At 41.5% G+C, this 25,736-nt stretch overlaps 1 protein-coding gene across 6 annotated transcripts in view; it reads left to right on the top strand.

Annotated features, from left to right (window-relative positions):
- The window catches only part of FBN1 (fibrillin 1), a 141,496-nt gene extending 118,566 nt beyond the window's left edge, over positions 1-22,930 (top strand). For 2 of the 6 annotated variants that reach the window (XM_064721769.1, XM_064721768.1), the window contains exons 41-61: positions 1,008-1,133; positions 1,847-1,963; positions 2,305-2,433; positions 2,702-2,821; positions 3,268-3,393; positions 5,361-5,510; positions 6,861-6,926; positions 7,631-7,747; positions 8,102-8,221; positions 9,786-9,908; positions 10,334-10,465; positions 11,084-11,209; positions 11,735-11,941; positions 12,543-12,668; positions 12,887-13,009; positions 13,864-13,980; positions 14,438-14,566; positions 15,383-15,502; positions 18,304-18,535; positions 19,556-19,730; positions 20,455-22,928. In XM_064721769.1, coding sequence (XP_064577839.1) covers positions 1,008-1,133; positions 1,847-1,963; positions 2,305-2,433; positions 2,702-2,821; positions 3,268-3,393; positions 5,361-5,510; positions 6,861-6,926; positions 7,631-7,747; positions 8,102-8,221; positions 9,786-9,908; positions 10,334-10,465; positions 11,084-11,209; positions 11,735-11,941; positions 12,543-12,668; positions 12,887-13,009; positions 13,864-13,980; positions 14,438-14,566; positions 15,383-15,502; positions 18,304-18,535; positions 19,556-19,730; positions 20,455-20,844 — 3,071 coding nt within the window. In that variant the 3' untranslated portion in view covers positions 20,845-22,928. Of the gene's footprint in view, positions 1-1,007; positions 1,134-1,846; positions 1,964-2,304; positions 2,434-2,701; positions 2,822-3,267; positions 3,394-5,360; positions 5,511-6,860; positions 6,927-7,630; positions 7,748-8,101; positions 8,222-9,785; positions 9,909-10,333; positions 10,466-11,083; positions 11,210-11,570; positions 11,942-12,542; positions 12,669-12,886; positions 13,010-13,863; positions 13,981-14,437; positions 14,567-15,382; positions 15,503-18,303; positions 18,536-19,555; positions 19,731-20,454 lie in introns of those variants that run through there. The other 4 variants (XM_064721767.1, XR_010441528.1, XR_010441527.1 and 1 more) reach the window with 4 other exon arrangements.
- The last annotated feature ends 2,806 nt before the right edge of the window (positions 22,931-25,736 follow it).

The following is a 25,736-nucleotide window of genomic DNA, read 5'->3' as shown; positions in this document are numbered from 1 at the left end:
AGTACTTGAGTTTTAGGAAGTGCACTTTTCCTTGCAGTGCAGTTTTTCATTGTTTCATGTGACCCTTGTGGGAAAAGGGTGTAGTGGAAATCAGAACACTACTATGAGAACTAAAACTTTGCTTTGTTAAGCTATGCAGTGGCACATGTAAATATTCAATATGTTCCTAATGTAATTGTTGTTGTTAAGGGTTCATTGCAGGAGTACAGGAAGAGCAAGGGGAGGTTCTGATATGGGTTACAATTCCAAAGATGAATTGGCACAAATACTAATACTTCCCTGTATTTAGCTCTTATTTTATATGTGGTGAAAATAAAGCTACACAATTAGAGTAAAAATACAAGTGGTTGATAAAGTACATGATCCAGCAAAGGAAGGAAATTCCCAACCACTCTGCTGGGAGCACCTTGGATCAGCCATGCTACTGCATGGAAAACTATCACACCCCTGTAGTTTATGTGCTATTGAGTCAAAGCCAGTATATCACAGCCACTAGCACTAGCAGTCCTGCATTTATCTTACCTTCAAGATAGCATTCTTCTGGTGCTCTCTATTGTGGTAAACTAAATAGTTTTTCTTATAAATTAGTTTTTCACATGACTATTCATTTACCCACAAAGCACCAGAGAGTCATAGATTTTCTTTTGTCTCTGCTCTCCTGAGCTGAAGATTAGGAGTTCTTAAGACAGCATTGGCTTTCCTTCTGCCTCCTTTAAGCTGTAATTAGCAGTGCTCTCATCAATAGCCTTGGGACAGCTTGGTCCTCAGTGCACACCCATCCAGAGTTACTCACAGCCCCATGGGATGTACAGAGGTCCTGGGGATGGGGCTCTCAGGGTCATCCATGACTGTCTAGGATTTACTTGGTAATATTTTTGTCATTAATAAATTAAAAATACTATTTTAAGTTAGGCCATGCACTGTATACTGTCTTGGTTGCTGCTAACACATCTTCCCAGCCTTGTGGTTTAGAAGCCTTAACTTTCACTGCTCCTCTTTGTTTTCAGATCGGAATGAATGTCAAGAAATCCCCAATATCTGCAGCCATGGGCAGTGTATTGACACTGTTGGAAGCTTCTACTGCATTTGTCACAATGGATTCAAAACCAATGATGACAGGACAATGTGTATAGGCAAGTATATCAAATTAAACTGAGCTTAGGCTCCCATTAAAATAGTTACTAAGCCTGTCCTCTCTGTAATAAGGAGTTGCATTACAATATTTGAGATTGTGAGCCATTTGCCACCAGACAGAGGTGCAAAACTGGCCATTAGAGATGACTAAAAGCTGATACAGAATGAAAACCATCTCAGTAAAATAGAGTGAACCTTTAAAATTACATATCCTGTCTAATGAACTACTGCTGTTTTCATTTTTGAAGAAAATATTAATCTTAGAATTTTCTGGAGCATCATATCTCATTTATTCCTTTAGGCAAGAAATTTAATAGATTAATATTGCAATGCAGCAGTTATATACAACTTACTTGTTAACAGAGTAAATGAAGGGTAGATTTCTTGCCAGGAAAAAACCTTTTTCAGAAACAGTCATCTTCATTAACAAGGAGATTTTGTATTTAACCCATTCACAGCTGTCAGTTGTGTGTTGTATGAACAAATTGAGATTTCAGAATGCTTACAATTAAAGTAGCTTACACTTACTTTGGGAAGGGTGATAGAGGAGCCATAGTAAAGTAAATGATTGTTGGACCCTTCATTATTTTTGTATATGTTAATACCAAGGTGTGTAAATGTATGTAAAGTCTTCTTTTTGAGAGCTGTGATAATCCTTTGCCCTTGTGTTCAGTGTGGTGGCAGTGGGTTATTTCTCTGCTGTTCCTTGTAGATATTAACGAGTGTGAGAGAGACGCCTGCGGCAACGGAACCTGCAGGAACACCATTGGCTCCTTCAACTGCCGCTGCAACCTGGGCTTCATCCTCTCACACAACAATGACTGCATAGGTGAGGAGTGCTGAGCACAGGCACGTGTTCCTGAGGCTTCCTCCTTCTAACAGAAGTGCCATAAGTACCATTAAGTAACCCTATGGTGTCAGTCTCAAAAGGCCTCTGATTCTGCACCGCTCCCTTTTCTAGAGCCACTTGAATGTTGGCCCAAGATACAGAAACATTTGTGTTCCACTCCTGCTGTGACAATTTTATAATAGAGTAATTTCTTCTCACTTGCTTTTGAAATGAGATTGTGTTACCAGTTACTTTGTTGATATGGTGGAAACAGAAACCTCACTTAGCCAGTTTCCATTGTTGCTGATGTTTCTGACATCTTTCAATGTTATTTGTCCTAGACGTGGATGAGTGTGCAAGTGGAAATGGAATGCTCTGCAGAAATGGTCAGTGTGTGAACACCATTGGGTCGTTCCAGTGTCTCTGCAATGATGGCTATGAGGTGGCTCTGGATGGAAGGACTTGTGTTGGTGAGTGCTTTCTTTTAGGGTTGAAAAAAAGTGTGGCAAACCTTGAGCAGATATGCTTAGTGAAACAGCGGGGTCAGAGAGAACTATCACACTGCCATCATTGTACCTGGCAGAAAGAAACAATGACAAGAGGACAAGAAGATGACTCCTCCCACTCCTGAATAGTTCCACTTTCAGTTTGATGGAATCAAAATTAAAGTGGCCATAGTCAGAGATTTATTGAGATAACAGCAATTACCTCCAATAAATTGTCTTTCTTTTCTTCTAGATATCAATGAGTGTGCACTGGAGCCTGGAAAATGCTCACCAGGCACATGCCAGAACTTGGATGGCTCATTCAGATGTATCTGTCCTCCTGGATACATCCTGCAGAATGACAAATGTGAAGGTGTGTACAGAACAATCCTTCTTCTGTCTATTTCTTAGCTGCTCACAATTGTTACCTATTCTCTTTGCATTTAAATGTGAGTAATGTTTAGTCCTTTCTGGCAGTGTACAGTTCTGAACTGTAGCCACTAGTAAGTCTCTCATTTCATAGAAAAGGTCTCTCCAACATTTGTTTGAACCAGAACTACTTGCTCTGAACCCTAGAAAAATATAATCTCAGGCTGTTTCCTTGGTGATACACTGCTAAAGTTTGCCTACTGCCTGAGGATTTGAAAACTAACTGTGGATTTTGCACTTGGGTTACTGCTTCTCTTTCTTTCTTTTTTTGGACTTTTTTGTTTGTCAAATATGATAGATATCAGTGATGATGTAAGATAGCCCTTTATGTAGTACAGCTGCCAGTGTAAATATTATTGTTTCTCATCTCTTTAATTACTTTTCTTACAGACATTGATGAGTGTGTGGAACAGCCAGAAATTTGCGCCCTGGGCACATGCAGCAACACTCCAGGCAGTTTCAAATGTCTGTGTCCAGAAGGCTTTGTATTGTCTTCCACAGGAAGGCGATGCCAAGGTAAGTTCATTCCTATTTTATGGCATTTCAAAATTTGTTTGCTGTTTCATAAAAGCCTTTTTAGCGAGCTGTTTGTAATACAGCAAGAAAGCTCTGGACTCAAACAGTGTTTTTCATAGGGAAAACATGATAATTCTGTAGCTGGGGCCAGGTTCTGTCTTGCCCTAACATCTGTTTTTCATTAAACAGAACACTGCAATAAAAGGGGTGAAGTTAATGTTAAATGCACCAGGTTAAGCAAAGAAATTATGTTGTCCTGAAATCCTTTGTTACACCCCTGGAAGAAATATTGGGGCTACCTGGACTCTTGGTAGACACCAACAAGACAGAGATGGAGCACGAACACAGGCAGGAGGCTCAAGGCAGCATTTCTGGTTTTAAGACTCTCCTTGGCACTCATCATATTCACCATAACACTTGTTATATGCTGATCCTCTCTGCAAACGTGGGTGGAAAAAAAGATTATTGGAAAAAATTTGCAAACAATGTTGTGTGGACAATAAGTACCCATCTGCTTAGGGAAATCTGAAGTGTCATTTGGCTTCCAGATTACTGCATACACAGTTCAGAGCCTAAACATGGACACTAATAGATGAGATGCTAAAAGCTGAATATCTAGTAATTAAAAGCCACAGGTTAGTTTATTTTGTGTATAAAGAATAAGCACAACAAATTAGGGAGTGAGTTACTTTAAACACTTTGGAAATTATTAAATAGATGCAGCATTAAATGTCTTATACACTGTGCACAGTGGGAACCACTGATGAGTAAGACCTTTATAAGGACCTCTGTAGTTTTGTTTGGCACAGAGCAGTGATGCTTGTTGACACCATAGCGAGTTCTTCCCTTCACAGTGGGCTAAATGAAATTGTGGTTTTGGTAAAAATGAATCCAACCTGCAGTAAACATTCATCCAAGTCTTCAAACCACCATGCAGTTTGGCACGGTTACTTCACTCAACATCAAGAAAGCATGTTTTAGCTGTGTTTATGTAGCTTGTATAAATGAAGTTTCTTTAAGTCTGAGGGGTTTTTTTTCTTCAGGTGAGAAGAAAAATATCACAAAAACCCACTGAGAAACAAAATCCTAAAAACGAATGTCGCCCAATCTTCTGCTTTTTAACATAGGCCACTGTTCCACACAAAGTCAGGGGAAAGTGCACACTTGTGTATGAATTTCAAAAGGGCTTCTTTCTATGCCCTAAAGAGGACTGTTCTTTTTTTCAAATACCTCAGGCCAAGCAAAGTTTTGTTTAAAACTTCCCATTACCTAGGACTTTGTTAAAACCTGGACATTGCCCAGCATTGATGCTGCAGCCGGAAAACTGGATGAGCAGCTGCTTCCAGAACTGCCCTGCTGCTGTCCCCCTGCCAGCACAGAGAGCTGCCAGCTCCCTTCCTGCTGGATGCTTGTGGTCTGTGATCTCAGTTCTGTCCAGCATCCTGGTTACCCAGCTTCAGGGAATAAAATGTGGTGCCACAGGGAGAGTTTGCTTTGTTTGTGTGTACCTCCGGAAGAATGAGGAAGGAAAGGGCTGTTGAAAATTGCCTCTCATTTTAGCACTACACAATATTGTCTTTGCAAGTTGATGAAAATCTCTTGACTTGAGTGATTCTTACTAGTAATAGAATATAAATTCATGAGGCAATATTCCATTTTTTCAAAGAGGAATGAGGATAAGAGGACAGTACAGCCCTTCCACTTCTGCTGGGCCAAAGAGAAAAACCCTTGCTTTTCCATACTGAAGTAGGAAACTGTTCCATAGCTTTTCTTTACTGAGGTAGGGAGCTTCCCTCCTTATTCAAATCTTCCACAGTCAGAGACAATGATGGTCCCTATTAACAGAGCTAGATGGAAGTTGGGTGTTTTGGTGGTGTGTATCTTGTAATTTTGCAGTTAGCACCTTCAAGTGAAAATTGTGCCAAGGTTACTCTAACTGCTCATAACAAATTTTTTTCTCTGTGCAGATCTGAGAGTGAGCTACTGCTTTACCAAGTTTGAAGATGGGAAGTGTTCTGTGCCAAAGTCCCGAAACCACTCCAAACAAGAGTGTTGCTGTGCCCTGAAGGGGCAGGGATGGGGAGATCCCTGTGAGCTCTGCCCAGAGGAAGCAGATGGTGGGTTATTGACTAGGTGACCATACGGCCTCTCTGAGCAGAAAGGAGATTGGGATTCTTATTAGAAGGAATTTAGAAAAATAGTTTTCTAAAAGTGTTTAACCCTAGTAATTGTCATAGGTCACTGTAAAGTAGATGCCATTGCAGCCTTAAAAACCATGTCCCTTGGATAGTCAGATATCAAACATATTTCTTCTTTGCTTATAGTTTGTTACAGTGTTTAGGTGCTGGGTATTTTGCTATGGAGGTATCACATACAGGAAGTGGAAAGCAACAAGTAGGTCCTTGATAGGCTCTGAGTAGCAATTCCTGCAAGATGAAAATGGAATTCTTCTAATTTTAAATAGCTATAGGAAGAGGTGCCATTAACTTGAAATCTAGTTAAAATAAAGCCCCAAACAGTTAAACTGGATCTTTATCTGAATTTTTTTATTAAGACAATGTAAATTTGCAATCTTATAAATATGAATGACTTGCAAAAATAACAAAATACAGGCCTTGAGGAAGGAAAGCCTGCCTGGACCATTGCTAAAGAAACACTTTCCTTTGTTGGTATCCTTTTTAAGCCTGAGTAACTCAACATCAAGCAACTCAACAGGGCTCTGTAGCATGGTGGTGCAATTTGCTGAACAGACTGTAATTCGTGCTGACAAATGCGGTTAACAGCGTCACTGGTTTCAGCAATACATGATTGCAGCTCATTTCATTCATTAGTCATGTAGATTTTTTGCAGAAAATCCTCACAAAAGCTGAGGTTAGAAAAGAGAATTAGAAGTGCCAGTTGCAATATTCCTCCTAGGCCTATTGCCTGTGCATGTTTCACTCCATTGACACAGACCATGTGAACCAAAGGCAGTTGAAAAGCGCAGCTTGTGTTGCAGCATTTCCTTGAAGTGTCAGCATATGTGTTTTTCACAGTCCAAACTCTCCCAAAGGGTATCAAAGCCCCTTTTATCATCTTTTAAAATAGAAATAGCTTTAAGATAGCCAAGTCTGGATTAAATTATGACTTCTTCAGAAACTATAGCAAATTTTACTTTTACAACAGAAAAAATGCAGTCACTACTACTGATACTTCTAAAATAGAAATGCTGCATTAGTTTGTTTCTTAAGGAAGTTAAATACTGCTAATTATTAACAGGATTTTGTACTTATGCATAGAGGAGATGTATAGCAAACATACAGTTTTTGCATGAATATAAGATGATAAGTTTATATATTAACATACTTTTTTTTCTGAACATGAGGAGGATGAGCTGATAGCAGGGGTTCCAGGTAGTTTGTGCAGAATGCTGATTGCTAAGCTAGAATTAAACATATGGTTTGATTTTTATGGGGTTTTTTTTTCAGAGGCATTCAGACAGATTTGTCCATTTGGAATTGGCATCCTTGTTGGACCTGGTGATGCAAGGCTGGGTAAGTGCCTGAACTGCACAATGCCACTTCTACATCAGTGTGCCTTTTCCACCCATAAGCCATTCTCCATTCCAATTGAGAATAACACCTCTGCAACTATTTCCCAAAGCCATGAATTCTGGAAACTTCTATACCCTTTTATCTTCCCCAGTTTTACATACTGATTTCAAATGCCTGCTTGAATATTTCAAACATCAGAAATTAAACTTGTTTTAAAGCTAGGAAACTTGTGTAGGATCTAGAGAATAGATCTAATGTCATGTAGCATACTTGTCTTTTCTTATACAATATGTGTAGCCTGTTTACTGTAAATGGTTTTAATCCTCTAGAAGTGCAAACCACAGTTTCCCAGATCCCTTCAGTACATTCTGTTCTCTCCCAAGACAAACAGCACTTCAGCCTTATTGGCAAAAGTTTGCATTTAAGGAGCACTGGATGACTACTGCTTTTCGTATCTGCTGCTTTCCCTGTAGCCCCAGTCAGAGAGGTTTATATCTGACATTTAGAATCAGTTTCTTTTCTGCATTGCAAAAGCTGGCCTGCAAAACAATTTCTGTGCCCTAATCCTAATATGTCAGAATTTAAATATTAGTATTTTTTGTGATCTCAGAAATATTTCTTGCCAGAACACTTGTTCTTTGAGAGAAGTCTGAAAGCACATGAAGCCAGTTGCACTTACTGTGTTGTTTGTATTTCTGGTTAAGATGTGGATGAGTGCCTTGATCCTGATAACTGTAAATTTGGGCAGTGTATCAACACAGATGGGTCTTTCCGCTGTGAATGTCCATATGGTTACATCCTACAAGGAGCAGAATGTGTGGGTAAGTACAGATCTTCCAGCTTCCATTTTAGAGATTCTCCTGAGTTGCTAAGTATGGCATTAAGAAGCAGTGGGGTAGTTTTATTCTAACATTTGGGGTCTTCATCCCTGCTAGTGCTTAAAGCCTGCCAGGGCAGGGCCAGAGCAATCTGCTCTAAGTTGGCCCTGCTCTGGCTGAGTGTTTAACCCAGATAGCCTCTAGCAATCCCACATTAATTTAGGAGTCTGTGGTTCTAATTCAGTATTTTCAGTTCTTGCATTTTCTGTTTTTCTGGTTGTACATCAACAACATGGATTTTTTTATCATTTTGGTTGTGTATAACCATGTATTCCTGCCTTGGTGTAACTCTTGCAGATACTGATGAATGTGCTGTTGGAAACCCATGTGGAAATGGAACTTGCAGGAATGTGATAGGAGGCTTTGAATGCACCTGTGTAGAAGGATTTGAGCCTGGGCCAATGATGACCTGTGAAGGTGAGACTCCTGTGTGCTAAGGACTGTTGTTGTAATTGTGTTCCCTCATTTTGAAAACAGCTGAGGGGAGTAAAGCAGCTTTAAAAATAAAATATGGACACTTGGAACAGTACCTCTTTATCTGAAATGGGAAAATGGGCTCCCCTTCCTGTATCCACCTTGAACTGTAGTATGTTTTTCTGACTGGGGCTGGGGTGGACAGACTTTCAGGTGGTAAATGTAACTGGACTGCCCAGAGAGGAGCATGTTGGGCGCAGTCTCTTCAGAACAGTTCCCAGAAGTGCTGCTTACTGTGTGCATGGTTTTTGCCTACCTCCTTGAGTGAAGAGACTCACTGTGCATGATGAAGATAGGAAATGGGCTGCTTGAGTGAGTTAGGGAAGAAACAGGAAAATACTAATACATTACTCAACAATTACCATGGTACCCCTAGGTTGAATATTTTTCCTGCTTTGGTGTCTCATTTCAAAAATTAAAATTTGAAAATGCATGAAGAGAAGTAAGGAAGATCAGAGGTATAGAAGAAAAATAAATAAGAATTTTTCAGTGTGGAAAATGTGGTTGAAGAAATATATGATTTTATAAAGCCACAAGTGGTAAAGGTACCAAAAATAGAGGGACCACGTTAGAGAAACCAAAGCAAATATTTTTGTATGCATGGTACTTATTTATGTTGTGGAACCCTTTGCTGCAGAATATTAGCAAGGCCACAAGTATAAATTGACCCAGAAAGAGATTTTACAAATTTGTGGGGGAATCCATCAGTGGCTGTGGAAGTCCTTAAACTGAGAGGCTGTGTCAGGGGAAAGATCTCTGCATACACGGGGTGAGGTTTTTAATATTCATCTCCTTCTGTTACAGCCAGGGAGAGGAGAATGTCCTAGGACGTTCTGACACTGTCTTCTGGCTTGACACAGCTGTTCCTAAATAATCTGCCACAATCTATTTCTTTGCAAGCCCATGCAAAAGAATGCCTCTATTTTTGCATCAGATTGCAAATGCAAACTGTGTTTTTGAGTACAGTTAGAGCTTCATTTGCTTCTCTGTGGAATTTGGGTAAAAGCTCGAATTGCAGAGGAGGAGCTAGCTGAGTGCATAAACGTCACTATATAGCAGTAATAGCTCAAGTAGTCCAGGCATTTTTGTGTAAATGTACTTCAGAGTAATGTTTCAAGTAAGGATATTGTTTTATGGAATTCAGTTTATGAAGAATCTGAATTAGTGCATGTAGAATTTAAATATCCAATTAAAAAAACTCAAAAAGATGCAGTTTTAACTGAGCAAGTATTTTGGCCCCATGGATCTGGAAATTATTTCCATTGGCTGCCTGCTGTTGAAATTATTGAAACTTCAGGTAGCTGTGCAAACATCCTGGTGTGTCTGTTGCCTGCTTCTCTGCAGAAATCCATGAAGAGTAGAACCAAGGGTCCCCAGCTATTGAAATCTAGTCCTCAGTAAACGGGGATCTGTGGTATTGCCTGTACCCAAAGCCTGTGCACTCAAGTTGGCTGAGTTTTACACAAGTGTTTCCCTCCCCCCTTGGTCTTTGTCACCCCAAACCCAGATGTGAATGAGTGCATCCAGAACCCTCTGCTCTGCGCCTTCCGCTGCGTGAACACGTTTGGATCCTACGAGTGCAAGTGCCCCGGGGGGTACGTTCTGCGCGAGGACCGGAGAATGTGCAGAGGTAAAGCTCCTACCACACTCTCACAGTGCTGAGATAATGATTTCAGATCCTGCAGGGGCAGGGCTCTGACTCACTGCACTGTTGGGCCAGAGTTTTAATCCCAGGAAGTAACTAAGTCAGAAAGAATTTGGGATGAAATTCTATGGTTTGCATTATGCACTTGATTGTACTAGGCCTTTCCTGCCAGTAAATTTACACATCTTCCTAAAGTGAGATCATATCAGATGATACAGTTTTGTCTTGCCCTAAAAAGGGGCATTTGGGAGAAATCAATTTGCTCAGGGCTAGTATATTTTATGGTTGGTTGAGAACAATAAATGTATGTGTAGGGTTTGATTATGATAGAGATTCCAAAGTCAGAATTTACTAATATGAATTTCCAGGATCATGTCTCTACATAATAAAGTCTAAACCTTGTGTTTTAGATCAGAATGAGTGTGAAGAAGGAATTCATGACTGTGACTCAAAACAGATGGAATGCAAAAACCTAATTGGCACCTATATGTGTATCTGTGGGCCTGGTTATCAGCGCAGACCAGATGGGGAAGGCTGTATAGGTAAGTGACACTGAAGTGGTGAAGCTCTTGAAATACACAGTTCCTCAGCACATCTAAAAATTTTGGATTTAATGAAGTGTTAAGAAACTCAGGGGCAGAATTACACAACTACCTGTGTAATGGATCTATTGGTGCTGTACACACTTGGTTTTGCTGTTCAGGTGTACACATCTGTGGGTTCTGTGGGTAGTAAGTCGAAAATCTGGGTGTGGGTGTCAGTTTGTACTGCTGCTGCTGACTGCTCTGAGGGAAGAAGGTGAGGATTTGGTTGGTTGCTGTAGGCTTGTTTATCTCTGCTAGCAGGAATGAGAGTAGATCTGAATTTTTTGTAAACCTTGGAAGACATTTAGAACAGCAGCTGTAACTATGAAAAGTGTTGAAAACCAGTGAGGAATGCAGATATATATATTATACTGCAGATATAATATATATAAAAATTGTGAGCTAGATGGCCATCTTTCTTCTGAAAATTGAATTTAAAAAACCCTTTAAAATATAAGAAAAAGAAAAAAAATTGAAGTTTAACCAGGCATAATGCACAGCATGAAAGCTCCATACCAGTCTGTTATCTACATTAATCTAATAATAGCCTTTTGTCATAAATTTTCAAAAATGCAGATGAGAATGAATGTCAGACCAAGCCTGGGCTCTGTGAGAACGGCCGTTGTGTGAACACAGTGGGGAGTTACAGGTGTGAGTGCAACGAGGGGTTCACTGTCAGCGACAGCCAGGACGAGTGCCTTGGTAAGTCCCAACTTCCACCTGGATGAGCTGTCACTTGAATAGCTGCAATGAGGGCTGAAATTAAACTTAAAATGTATGGTGAGAAAACCCACTCTTGAATTTACATGCCTTTGGGAAGGGGCCCTCCTGCAAGTTCCTTCTTCCCATGCTCACCATGTCCCTGCCTCAATCAGTCCAGCTGGGGTGAAAGCTGAGTGTTCCATGGTTTCAGTCAGCCAGGAGTTGCTCTGACATTTCTTTGGTCCTGATTTTCAGCCAGTCCTTTTTCTCTAGGTTCAAACAGAAACATACATTTTATTAAGTATATTGTAACTTCTTGCCTTCCACCTTTTGCTAAATTTCTTGTCTTTGTTTCCCTTAGATGTCATTCTCTCGTTCTTACTGCTGGTAGTCTTTCACTCTCTGTTCCGCAGTCTCAGGGTGAAGTATGCCCTTTCTCTTACATTTCTGACTAAATTCCCAACATCTCTTGACCCTCTGGGATTCACCATTAGGATTCTCTGTGATGCACAATTTGTTTTCCAGACAACAGGGAGGGCTACTGCTTCACTGAAGTCTTACAAAGCATGTGCCAAATCGGATCGAGCAACAGGAACGCTGTCACCAAGTCGGAGTGCTGCTGTGACGGGGGCCGAGGCTGGGGGCAGAACTGTGAGGTCTGTCCCTTCCCTGGCACCGTGGCCTTCAAGAAGCTTTGCCCTCATGGCCGAGGATACACATCCAGTGGAGCAGGTACTTCTCATTAAATGATCTCTTAGACTAATTTATGCTAAATTAGGTGATAAATTATGAACTCTCTTTTTGCATATTCAAACACTGTAATGTCCTAAATGTTTTGAGTATCAGCTGAAATTTTCTGAGATTTTTCGTGTTGACTGAGTATAGTCCCTTGGGAGGATGGTGCACAGCCAAAGGTCCTGGATGATGAGGCATCCATCCCACCTTGGCAGATACTTTCTTTATGTCCTGGTTGACTCTGACATGCACTCAAATGGGAATTTGCATCTCACATTTGAGTGTGTTGCAGGCACATATTGAGAGCTGTTTGTGTACATGAAGGCAAAGGGATGTTTGATTTGTGAAGGCTGATTCATGATCAGCTTCAGTTGTTTCCTTCCAGTTACAGCTTGCATCTTAACTAAGAAAGTTAAATTAATGCTCCATTCCGTATTTTTCCACTTGCTATTTCTAGTTAAATCTGTGCAATATTTCACTATTTTATGTAGTTATTTTATGTATGGTGTGTGTTTCTCTGTGTCAGGTCACAAGAACCTATTGAAGCTGCACAAAATCAGTTTTGTTCCATTGAGAGCTAACCCTTGTTTAATTGCAGATATTGATGAGTGCAAGGTCATTCACGACGTCTGCCGCAATGGGGAGTGCATCAACGAGAGGGGCACTTACCATTGTCTGTGCAATCTGGGCTATACCACAGATGTCACTGGCACTCTTTGCATTGGTAGGTTTTACATTGTGGTGTTTGTATATATAAAGTTTATTACTAAGAGAGGATTTGAAGAAAGAAATAGAAAGCTTTTGAAAAATGAGAAAAAAAAAATGTCACTTGTTAGTGCTTTGGGGATTTGATTTTCCTTCTGATCTATCCTGAACATTTTGTAAAACATTATCACAAATCTTGATTACCAGCAATGAGGTATCTGGTTTTGTTTCTTGTAGATCTGAATGAATGCAATGAATCTCCAAAACCTTGCAATTTCATCTGCAAAAACACAGAAGGGAGCTACCAGTGTTCATGTCCAAAGGGATACATCCTGCAAGAAGATGGGAGAAGCTGCAAAGGTAAAAATCAAGAAAATAATTTACTGCAGAAACTGTGTTTCTCAGGCAAAAATAATTGCAAGGACATTTAAATGATTCAAATCTGTCTCCTTGATTGATGTGAGTATTTCCACTAAAGACAGTGGAAGTGACTTGCACAGGATGGAGCTGGTATTTCAGTTAACTCCTTTTTAATTTGGATGAACAACAGATGGATGGGAATTTTTGCAGGTTGATGGCAGCTGATCTTCAAAAGATTTTGTAATTAATAATATATAGGATTGTTCTCATTTTGGTAAGCTTGTTGGTTTAAGCCATATCATTCAATGATAAATGAATCTTATTGGATGCAAAGGTGATTTGCAGTACGTTGCCCAGCATCAACAGAACTTTTACCATTGCTTTTGCAGCATGCTGGATAAGGCACAGCAGTGCAGGAGAGATTTTGGAGAATTCCATACATTTATGTGTCTTGGTAACTAAGATTTGATTAAAACCACACAAATTAGAGCAGCAATTCCAAATTTGGCATGCAGAATGACAGTGTACTTTGTTGTTAGCATTTCAGTATTTCTTTTGGAGTAATAGTGTGCTTCAGTGCAAGGCCATTTTCCAGTCTGCCAGATCTCATGAAGATGGTAACTTCCCATTTATTGGCTGAGCTGACATTTATTACATCACAGAAACTTTCAGACAAATGTGAGTGATGTCTGCAGTTCAGTGTTAGCATGGACATTGTGTAGCTCCCAAGTCTCATTCCTTGAATGTGGGGCTTTCACGTAAGAGGAGCTGGAAACCAGTGTGATTTATTTGTAATCACTTATTTCTGAGTCCAGGGAATATAATTGAAAGATGTTTTCTTGGGTTTTTTTTAGATCTTGATGAATGTGCAACAAAGCAGCACAACTGCCAGTTCCTTTGTGTCAACACTATTGGGGGATTCACTTGCAAATGTCCTCCTGGATTCACTCAGCACCATACAGCCTGCATTGGTAGGTGACATGGGAAGGTGGATAGATTTGGGATTTATTATTGACCCTTACTCCAGAAGCAACGTAGCAAGGAGGTAAAATCATCTTCCTGAGGAATCAAATGGAAACATAAGCCAGATCACTTTCTGCTCTGCAAGCTGGGTCCTGTTTCTGTATCAGTTTGATGATCCCGTGGTATTGGTGTGAATTTGCAGGTGTTTGGAGACCAAACCATCAAACTTCATATTTTGGTGAAGAAAAGAAAGTTTCCCTTCCAATTACTTTTGTGTTTCCAAATTCAAAAGAAGGCAGTGTAAACTGTCCTGTAATGCAAAGTGAGAACCTGGGAGGGCAGTGGGACACCTATGTTACTGATGTGCCTTTACCTCCTGCCACAACCCCTCCATCATCAGCATGGCCAAAACATCAGCTTTGAAATGACAGCTACAGACTAACACTGAGCTTTGCTTTCCCCCAGACAACAACGAGTGTGCTACTGAGATCAATCTCTGTGGGGCAAAGGGCATTTGCCAGAATACCCCAGGAAGTTTTGTTTGTGAGTGTCAGCGTGGCTTCTCACTTGATCAAACTGGGCAGAGCTGTGAAGGTGGGTACAGCACAGTGCATTTCACTTGGCCTTCTCGTGCTTCCTTAATCTTCTTTCAGCCATAATGTCACCCAAGGAGTAAGCACCAAAATCTGCAGAAGCAAGCATGTGTGGGTTGAAGCGAGGGGGGTGTACAGAAATTTAGCAACAAGGCAGTATTTCTCTTCATGGGCCAGAAAATATTGTGGATATATTGTGGGATTCTAAAGAGCTGGACAGATATTTTCTGAGGAGATGTAGCCTGGAATTAGTTTAAGTGTCATAAGTTCAGTGAACTTCTTTTGAATCCTGCATGGGTTTCTGAGGGATTCAAGGACAGGAAGTCTTGCATCTCCAAGGTGACCTGCTAAAGAGAGAGTTCAAGGGCTGTAGACTTATTCCTCTGGGTCCTTGGAGCCTTCTCCTGGGACAGAGTTTGGGTTGAAACTCTGTTGTTTTGAAAAGAGGTATCCTGGGATTTTTGGGTTGGATGCCTGGGTAAAAGCAAGGGTCAGTCTGCTGTGGAGCTGGGACCCTTAAGCATTAGGGATCCCATATACAAATGGCTTTCTACTGTCTGCTCCACAGCAGAATGCAAAAACTGAAAATTTTTGCTGAATGTGAGCACTTTCCATGGTTTTCAGCCCTGTATTACTTGTTGTGGAGCCACAAATCCAAACCAGAAAGGCCCATAGTGGTCAAGTTTTTGGGAGATCATGAAATATATTATATATATTTATGATAAATGAATATATATGATTATTTGTAACATATTTTCCAAATACAGCATAATTTGAGCTTCTCTCCCAAAACTCAGAGTGTGTTTCACCCTTTTAGATGTTGATGAATGTGATGGTAACCACCGGTGTCAGCATGGCTGCCAAAATATAATTGGAGGATACAGGTGCAGCTGCCCACAAGGATATCTCCAGCATTACCAGTGGAACCAATGTGTTGGCAAGTCACTTTTGTTAATTCATACATTAAAATGCATGTTACTTTAGTTAGCAGCAAGAAGTGAAGGGCAGTGGTGCAGTTGGCCATACTTTCTGTGGTGATTATAATTTGCTAAGTTCAGCAGAGTTTCATTACAAGTGTGGTCTCCTGTGAAGGCAGAGTGGATATGAAGCACACAGTAACTCATGGCCTGGTTCAAGAAGTGTTTAGGCACAAAGCTCTCCCTGAGGGTGCTAGAGGCTGTATTGGCATTGAGGAAACTCATGTTGCTCATTTATTTTGTGATCCGAACAAAGGAAGTCTTCCTCAGCTCTGCAATAGTTTCTGCTTGGACAAAGGTCCTGTCTAAGAGTGGATGGTGGATTGAGCCTGGAACTCTCAGAAATACAAATTTGGATTGTTAAATCATAAAATTCAGCTTCTGGCTCCAAGAATCTCAAATTCCATTAAAATCCTACTTGATCTGTGCTTTTGTCATTCTTACATTTAATGGGCTTCATGCAAGTTAGCCTTCTGTGGATACCCAGAGTTGTGTTCTCTTGAGAACAAAGAGCTTTATAACTTTTTGTTTGGCTTTCTTTGCTCTCAGAAAGATAGAAATGCCTTACCTTGTTATCACTGTGGTGCTCCAGGGAGGTCTCTGCTTTTAATTGTGCTTACCAAACCTCCTGACATTATATGTAGGCCTTGCTGTGGCATTTGCTTTGCTCTAGCACTCTATACCCGTAACATACAAGAAACACAAACGTGTGGGGGTTTTGAATGTTAATTCAATTAGCAGAGTTTAGGGTCAAATTAGAATTTAATCTGCAGGAGGATAAAAATCCCCCAAGAAACCAGCACTGTCATGTCTGGCTGCTGGAGGACACTGCAAAATCTGAAGAAGTGCAGTGCTGAATTTTGTGAAACATCTGGGCTGTTTCCAGGTGTTCCTGGGTGAAAACATTTAACTAAGTGTATTTCCAAACCAGGTGTACACTGCTATTCCAGCTTTTGAGGCCATTGACTACTGTTTAGATTTATACAGGGAATACCAGTTTCAAAATGCACAAGCACTGAGTATTTGCCCCACTGAAAGAAAGGTGCCAGCCTTGGCACCAAATCTACTGGTCCACCAGAAAATTCACCAGGGAAGATTCTTGAGGGCCACACCTGGGGCAAGCCTCAGCCAGTACTTCCACCTTCGTGGACATGGGGCAGTCCAGGCAGAAATCCAAGGCTGCAGGAAAGGAGGCATGGGTCCCTGTGTCCTCGTGGCATTTCTCCTTCCTGCTGAAACTGAGCATGACAGAGCTGTGTGTTACAGAGCACAGGAGAGCAAGGCTGGTGCCTGACAGCACAGCTTGTGCAGTCTGAGGGTCCCAAGACTTTTTCTTCCTATTCTTTTTCTTCCAACACTCACCCAAATATGGGAATTATTCTCACTAATGTCCCCTTTCTTGCCACTGTGGAGCATGGTGAAGTGAGCGTATCTGCTCTTGGTGCAGTAACTTCCTGTGGCCCAAACAAGCATCTATGATGTTGGTATAGTTGCTCTGAGGTGTGAGAAACACTGAAGCATCTCTCTGAGCTAATGGCAAACCCTTACAGGCTTTGGGAACACAGGATTCAGCCCCAGGTTTTAATACCTTGTGGTCTCCACATTGTACTGTCTGTAACTCTATATTCTTAAGATACTTATCTGGATCTGCTGGGTGTACCACAGGGGAAGAATTCATGTGCTAGGATTTTCCGTGACAATTCCTTCATATTCCTTGGCAATCCCAACTCTGCAAACAGTTTGTGTCTTTTTTAGCCTATTTAATGAATCGTTCAGGGATTTTTTATGTTGCTGCAACACATTTAGATAATCACTGAAGAATGCTTTGGTTCCTCCCATGTCTTGTGCTGTCTGTGACTGCATCCCCTGCCCAGGCCCTTCCACAGCACACCACATTGTGAATCAGGCTGCAAGAAGCAAAGACATTGCTTTTAAACAAAGAGCCACATTGTTTGGAAAAAGACAATAATGCTCTGACTTATTATTCTCCTGTAACCTGGATGTTGAGGTCAGAGATGCTGCTCTGTACTTCCCAGATGGAGTTTTTATGTGTGCACACCCACAATGAACATATACATTTATCACAGAAAATGGAGAACAATAATATTCAGAACTTTTTGAAGCAATTTGCCACATCAGACATCAAAAATCAGACCAGCTTCATTTCAAAAAGTAGCCATTTTCAGTAAATAAGCCTGAAGTGACCTGAAACTCCTACAGTGCCACCCTTAGGAAGTTTGGAAAAGGACTGGTTCAGAGTATAGCGGTCTTTTGTATCTATAGCTGCTTTTATTTTTACTTTACTACTTCCCCTATCTTACCTATGTCTAATGTTTAAATGTAAGTGTGTAGAGAGGTATTTTCAATCCCTGGAAAAAGTATCAGAGCTTGATTCCTTACTCTTCCTTTAATGTTGAATAACACTATGAACAAGGGATTACTTGACCAGATTTTTGGCTGTACAAAGTTTTATCCTTCTCAGTTATTTCTGTAAAAAAAAAAAAGCTATCTTTGTTTCACTGCTCTCCAGAGCATGACCTGACATGGCCTGAAATATCTTCTGTAGAGCAGCCCCAGTGTTGCTGTTGTGTGCTTTGTAGTCATCTCCCAGGGAGCAGTGCCCCAGCCAAGAGGAAGGACAAGCCCAGTTTGTGTGTCCCTCTGAGGTGGCAGCACATTCAGCCAAGCAGGACCCGTACAAGGGGTAGGCTGGACTGTACCTGGGTAAAAGTTAACATGGTATATTCTGCTTCTTTTCCAGATGAAAATGAATGTCTCAGTGCACACATTTGTGGAGGAGCATCCTGCCACAATACTTTGGGAAGCTATAAATGTATGTGCCCTACTGGATTTCAGTATGAGCAGTTTAGTGGAGGTTGCCAAGATATCAATGAATGCGGTTCTGCACAAGCCCCGTGCAGTTATGGCTGTTCAAACACTGAAGGTGGCTACGTCTGTGGGTGTCCACCTGGTTACTTCAGAATAGGACAAGGGTAAGGGATTCTCATTTTAAACTAACAGATACCAAGGGGATGTGGCCCACTCCTTTCCTAGCAGTGTGGAGCAGCAGAACCAGGGGGATTGCCAGCCATTAACAAGGATAGGTGCTCAAGAGTTGGATGCACCTACTGATTTTGGAGACTGGGGAGGGGAGGGTGGGGAAAGGTAACCATGGAAAGGGAGGGGTTTAATGCTTGAAGTTTGGTCAGGGCTACCAGGTTTAATCCTCTGTTTTAAACTACTGCTTTCACCTCTCCTGCACACCCCAGCAGGCTGCCAAGTCCTCTGAGCTTGGCACTTGGGAGCTCATACTCCTTGTTGTGATTCACTTGTCTCCTTAAAGAAGAACAAAACAAACATTAATAATAACACCCCCTACCTGCTGCAAAAAGAAATTACATTATACAAGAGGTTTCACCTGCTGGTTGGAATAACAGCTCTGCATGCTCTTAGGTTCCTGTATGTTCCATATTCTTCTGTGTTTCAAATTAATATTTTTTAAATAAATGCTTTATCAATAAAACAAATTTTCCCTTGCCCCAGTGGGTGTGCTAGGGCTGCACATCATATAGGACCAAGCAACCCAAATGGAAAGCAGAAAGATTGTGGTTTAAAGTTTGTAAGTGACTAAAAGCTTTGGGATGCATTATGAAAGACCTCACTCTCCAGACTTTTCAGCAGTTGTTGAAAATTGGTCTCTTTAAATGTGTTCCAGGCTGGATAACAGAAAATGCTAACAACAACTCAGAGCTTATGCCTGTGTTTTTAAGACTGTTAAATATTGGCAGGTCTGTCTTGGGCAAAAACACATGAAGGCAGATTCTTGAAATAAAGAGTGGCTTCATTGTGATTCAGTGAGAATTTTGTCTGTTGACTTTAGCAGAAATTTTTCCTATGAAATGAATGCAACATGATTGCTTAATTATTTGTGCTTACAGTCCCCCAAATGCAGCTTTTGGTACATAGATCTCTATGTCTCACTGGAGTTAATTTTGAATTTCTTCCTTCCTCAGACACTGTGTTTCTGGAGTGGGGCTAGGCAGAGGTCAAGGACAAGAGCTTTCACTCAGTGGAGAAGTAGATGACAACTCCCTCTCTCCAGAAGCTTGTTATGAATGTAAAATCAATGGCTATCCCAAGAGAGGAAGGAAGCGCAGGAGCACTAATGAAACTGCAAGTGAAGCAGAGGTAATTGACCCTTTCTGGGGGGAAAGGGTTTGTGGCTGTCTTGTGAGAGCTGGGCTCAGAAGGGTGTGTGCCAAGAGACAATCCCTCAGGGAAAATCTACACCCTAAAGTAGATCAAAGCTGGTTTTGGATGTCAGGTAGTGTTTTTGTATCAGAAGTGATACAGAGCTTCCCTTGCTTTCCAAATGAAAATGTTACAGTTTGTGCTGCTGTCTCAAATGTTACCACCCAGCCAGAGGTGAAGGGTGAGGCTGCTTTTCCAGCACGCTGCTGCACTTGCAGGCTGCCCTGGCTCCACACTTAACCCAAATGATTGTTGCAAAGCAGAAAATCCCCATTGAAATGCTGTGGCTCCCTCACAGCTGTTCTCTTAGCCTGTGGCTTCCCTAGCAGAGAGGAGGAGAGTGCCTTGTTTGCTCTCTTTGCAGGAGGCTGGTCACAGGCTCCCAGCATGCAGGGGCTTCACCTGTCAGGCAGCAAGGCACGTGCACAGAAACTTCCAGTGTGTGTCTCAGGCTCCTCTAACCCACACAGCAGAGGTGACAGGCTCTGTACTTCACCCTGAGGAGTCCTAGGCCCATAAGAGTGGATTTGACAGAGGATGTTACAGAACATCCTTTTAAAAATTGTCTAGTTAGTAATTATTGACCTGGGCAAGAAATACACACAGGCATGTGTGAAATGCTCTCTGACAAAGCCAACTGACATCCTTTGTCCTTGTGCAGGATCAGCAAGAGCTGGAGCCACCGATCAGTCTCGCCAGCTGGGACATTGAGAAAGCAGCGATCTTCTCCATCAACATCTCGGATCTGAGTAACAAAGATCGCATCCTGGAGCTGCTCCCTGCCCTCACCACACTGACAAACCACAACCGATACTTAATTGACTCCGGAAATGAAGATGGTTTCTTTAGAATCAATAAGAAGGACGGGATAAGTTACCTTCATTTCACAAAGAAGAAGCCAGTGCCTGGAAATTATTCATTACAAATCAGTAGTATTCCACTCTATAAAAAGAAGGAACTTAACCAGCTTGAAGCGAAACATGACAAAGACTACCTCAGTGGTGAGCTGGGAGATAACCTGAAAATGAAAATTCAGATATTGCTTCATTAATTCATCAACCAAAGACCAAATAATTAAACCAAAGATAGATAGGTAGGACTGAATATTCCTCCCAATCAGATTCTCCATATCATAGGTACAATCTTACATGAGTACATTTGTATGAACAAGCACTATTGTATTATTACATAAACAAGGTACAGGATGAATACGTGAGCTCAAAACTACCACTTCCTCAGGCTTTTACGTGTAGCTGAGCTACCTTGATATGTTGAATCTTGAAAACTGGGACTTTTATCATTGGAAGTTGGCCACTGATGCTGAGACACGTCATCATTTCAGCAGAGGTACAAGAATGTGCTTTCAACTGATGGACAGCTCTATTTTTGTAATTCTTAAACTTCGCTTCTCCAACTACAACTTACTAGGTCAGCCATTTATGATATCCATTTGGTGCTAGTAAATTTTCAACCTAGATTTATAAATGCACTGTAATATTTACACAACTTAGAAGCCAAAATTGCCATTATTCAGTCTAAATACTTCAATCAACCAAAGTTAGCTCAGTAGTTTATCTCAGTTATGCCTATAATACATTACATGTAAATTAAGTGTGTGTATACTGTAATCATGCTATTTTTATCAATGAAGCATTTGTAAACTAGATTAATAATACCCTTAATGTGAGGGTTTGTAATGGTGCTTATAAGACCAACTACTTGTTAACTGTATACACAAACCTGATGATAAAGTTTCTGTGACTTGCCAAAATGCACTGAGGTCAGTAGGGACCATTAAACATTCTCAAAAGTCAGATGACAATCAGTGCCATCCTACACCATGACATATTGTAACATGTCAAGAGTACCCATAGCCATTCATATCAACAAGGGTTCAATGTCATAAATGTCACAATAAAACAGTTTTTTTTTTTAGTTTATTCTGTGGCCTTGTGTTTTTGCTAAAAGTGTGATAAACTGCATACTTCAGGCGTTGTCAGTAGGGTTGTCTTTGTATGTGTCTGTGTGTCCAGGTGATTCCTTCTTGAGGGAGCTGCTACTGTTCATTCTGCATGCAGAGAAAGAACAGAAGAAGTACAGAAACCTTCACAAATCTAAACAGCAGTGGACCTCTCTCAAGTTACTGTATGGTTGCAGAAAGGAAGCGAGAACATTTCCAATGACTTGACCTGAGTAGTCTGGTCAAAAAGTAATCTGATAGCCAAAACACGCAGAAGTGGATGTTCAATCATTATACAGAAAACACAGTTAAGGTTGAAAAAACCCACTATTGTTTGCTAAAACTTCCTTAAGATGTTCCTTCTTTTACCCCCAATTCAACAGTTACTGTTGTATAACCCAAGACTGATAACAGAAGAATAATCCAATACCAGAAACCATCACAAGCTTTAGATGGGTTATAATATCAAGTGAATTATTCAGTATGTGGGTGTACTTGTATATGCAAATGCCATGGTGTATCTTTCAGCAGCAATGGCAGACCATTGTACTGAGGTGTGATGCTATAAAATCTGGAAGAAAGAAGCACTGAAACTGCTGCTGGGACAGCACTGTAGGTGATAGAGGGAACATATATTGAGCTATAATAGCTTTGGAAGGGAAATGTACTCCTATAATTCACCCCAAATTGTATTATTGCTCTCTGTGATTTCGTCTGCATAACAAATACAACTATATAAAAAGTAAGCTTGTGCACAGGATTACTTTGATATTTTTAATAGACCATGTCTGGATTTTATTTATTAGTGTGCCAAAATGTTGAACAGTGTATTTTTTTCCATATGTTGCGTAACTATGGCGAGATATAATCAGAACTTTACAGTTGTAAATGGCGCTCCTATATCAGCGGGTTTGGAATGATTTTTAGTGCCAGTGTGCATGATTGTATAGTTTATAGGTAAGTACCATTTAAGTATTTTTTCTCAGCCCCTAAACACTGAGGGGAACTGAGAAGGACGATTTCAGAAAGACCTGTCAGGAGTCTATCCAGTAGACTTGGTTTACATTTAAGCTCCATGTAACACCTTATGATGCCAAAGGTTCTTTGACTGTGTTCCAGCAGCCCCAGTGTTGCCCACACCGTTCTGCAAATTGCCTTTGCTATGCTTCAGAAACAAGAAATCTTGACAGTAGCTCTTTTAGTAATTTAAAAATGGAAGACCCAGACATGCTGTACCAATCTGCACATAAAAATCCACTTTTTTGTACATTATTCATCTGTCTCTTTGCAGCAATGTCCTTTAATTGATATATAATTTTTGTCTTGGTTTTAGTTTGCTGTATGTGTATCATCATTTCTGTTAGTTTGAATATTTGCAGCTTCCTTGGTGTCTCAGTGAAGCACAAATGTTGCACAATAACATAGCATGCAACCTGCAATTAAAAAGTGGTTTGTAACTTGCAGTGTGATTTTGAACTAATTTGCTGTATCTCATTTCATAGTGGGACACCAGAATGACTCTAAGCACTAGACAGACTGAAGTAGAGGTTTTTCTAAATGTGTATCCTTTGGCAATTAAAGGATATTTTTCAAATTCAAGGAAATAACAAAATGCTTTAATTGCTTGAAATAAGTGTGGCTGCCCTCCACTGCGATTGTGCATATGACTCTGCATAGATGATTGCATGGATAATAAACCTAATTTTTGGTTAACAGATTTTAACAAAGATGGCTTGTTACTGTACACAGCAAATCATTCTCTTATTGTGTGTTGTAACAGTATCTTGTAAACTTGACAGCCCACGTGTATTTTGGCAGAACACCACTGTTTCCACAGTCTCTCTTTTAAGCTGACTTTTAAAGAACCCCAAGTATTTGCTTTCTTATGGCAGGTCTTGAAGGGTCATACTCAGGTTTTCTCTAAGATAAATATTCTGTGCTGTGATTCAAGTTCAGCTTTGTGCTTTGGAAGAGCTAATCAGGTCAAGACTCCTCAACACAGACAGGCCTGAGCTGTTTGGATCAAGATGCCACAGTTCATGTGCAGCAGCTGCCTGTGCCTTCCTGGGCCCAATTGGGCACTGCCAGTCCCTGCCAGCAGCAGCACAACAGGTAAGTGCATCCCAAGGCACCAAACCCGCTGCTCTAGGCCGAGGAGGATGTGGTGGTGGTGGCATTGCAAAAGCTTTCTCACCACTTTTAAAAATGGATGTTGGCTGTGAAGGAATGGCCACTTGAGCCATTAAAGCCTCGCAGTATTCTTGTGGACCTGATGGTCTCTGCCCAAATTAGCGAGGTTAACAGCCTGTGTTGTGCTGCTACTTTCTGAGTAGGCACCAGGTGAAGAGGAGAGAGCTTCTCACTTCACTGTGATGAGAAAATTTTGTCTTTTCAGTTACAGAAAGGAAGCCAGAGTTCTGCATTGGATGAGGCTGGAGCTGCAGGAGCTGTGCACCCCTCTCAGTGCCCCCTGGCTGCACTGTGCCAGGTAGGACAGGAGCTAATGGGACACACCAGCTTCAGAAAACTGGGACATCTGAGCCCAGGATCTTGTCTACTTCAGTCTTTCCCCAGAGCAAATCTTGCAGCTTTTCTGCTTGCAGGAGTGGCTGGGAGCTAAGGCCAAGATATGATGTACACCAGATTAATCCAGTAAATCCGGGTTGGCAGTGTCCTACCAGAGTAGTTGCCCAGAGTAAGCCCTCATGTTATCACAATCTTGGCAGACTAGCACTTGGCTAAAACCCTTGTGTTCAGAAAATCCCAGAGCTTCTAGTTGTTGCCTGTGGCCTGAGCATGTTGGATGCCTGCAGAGACCTGTGCAGCTCCTGTGGTTACACAGAGCTGCCTAGAGAGCTCTGTGTGCAAACCCCATCACCTCAGGTCTGGGCTGTCACATCACCTGTGAGATTGTGTCGGTTTGGAGTGCTGTGAAAACTTAGGGCAAACAGGCAGGTGTGATTTGGGGTGAAATATGCCATCATTTACACCAATGAAAATGTGAATGATTGTAGAGGTTGCAGTAGGAACAAGAGGGGAAGAAATAGGGAGAGGGTAGAATGCTGCAGTAATTCAATGGCCCAAAGTGCTCCAATGCGTGCTCTGTTTCACTCACATGTGCTGGTCCTGCACAAGCCCTGGTGCTTTGTGCTTCTGAGTTGTCCCTTGCAGGTCCCCAGGAAGGTGCTGCAGGGACCAGCAGCTTCCCCCACAGAGCAGGACATGCCCAGGCTCTCGGAGCAGGCAGAGGCACTGCTGGTGCCAGGCTGGTGGAGGTGGTCCCCAGTCACCAAGGCTGGTGCTGCTCTTGGAGACTTTGAAATCCAATCCCACAGGAGCAGGCTGTGTGCTCTGGTTTGCCTGAAGATGAGACCCTCTTTCTGTGCAGCAAAAATGTTGAAGATGTTGATGACTTCAGCTCTGACAAATTCCAACTATCTGCTTCTGTTGTCCTTAGAACTTGCCAAATATTTCACACCCTCATAAGAAATGCTTTTGAGGAATATCACACCCAAGCCAATTTCTCAGTTATGAGCTTCCCATTGAGTTCAGGAGAGGAACCTTGGGGCCAGAGAGGTCAACAAAGTGTTTATTTTTGTATTTTGGGCTCTCCTTTCTATTTCTACTGTGCCATGTGACAGAAAGTGTCTGCGGAGGCCCAGGCTGCCTGACCAGTGGGAGTGTGCTGGCAAAGCTGGGCTGCTGCCCTGTGCTGGTGCCAGCCTGTCCAGCGTGTGCCATGGCTGCTTGTTGGTGTGCAGCCGAGTCCTCAGCCTGCTTAGACACGTGCCCTTGTGTGCACACAGCAATGTAGGTGGTTTTGTCTGAAGAGTCGAGACAGATGCTGTGTCACAGGCCAAAGTGATGCTGTGGTAAGTCTTTGTTAAGTACAAGGAAGGGCTTTTCCCCTTTCCCTTGCACGTGGCAGCAGTGCTGGCCCAGCCTCTCCCTGGCTTGGCTCTCACATCTGCAGGTTTGTTTGT

Source organism: Zonotrichia leucophrys, chromosome 10, assembly GCF_028769735.1.
Source record: "Zonotrichia leucophrys gambelii isolate GWCS_2022_RI chromosome 10, RI_Zleu_2.0, whole genome shotgun sequence".
NCBI lineage: Eukaryota > Metazoa > Chordata > Aves > Passeriformes > Passerellidae > Zonotrichia > Zonotrichia leucophrys.
This window is presented reverse-complemented; position numbering and strand designations above follow the sequence as displayed.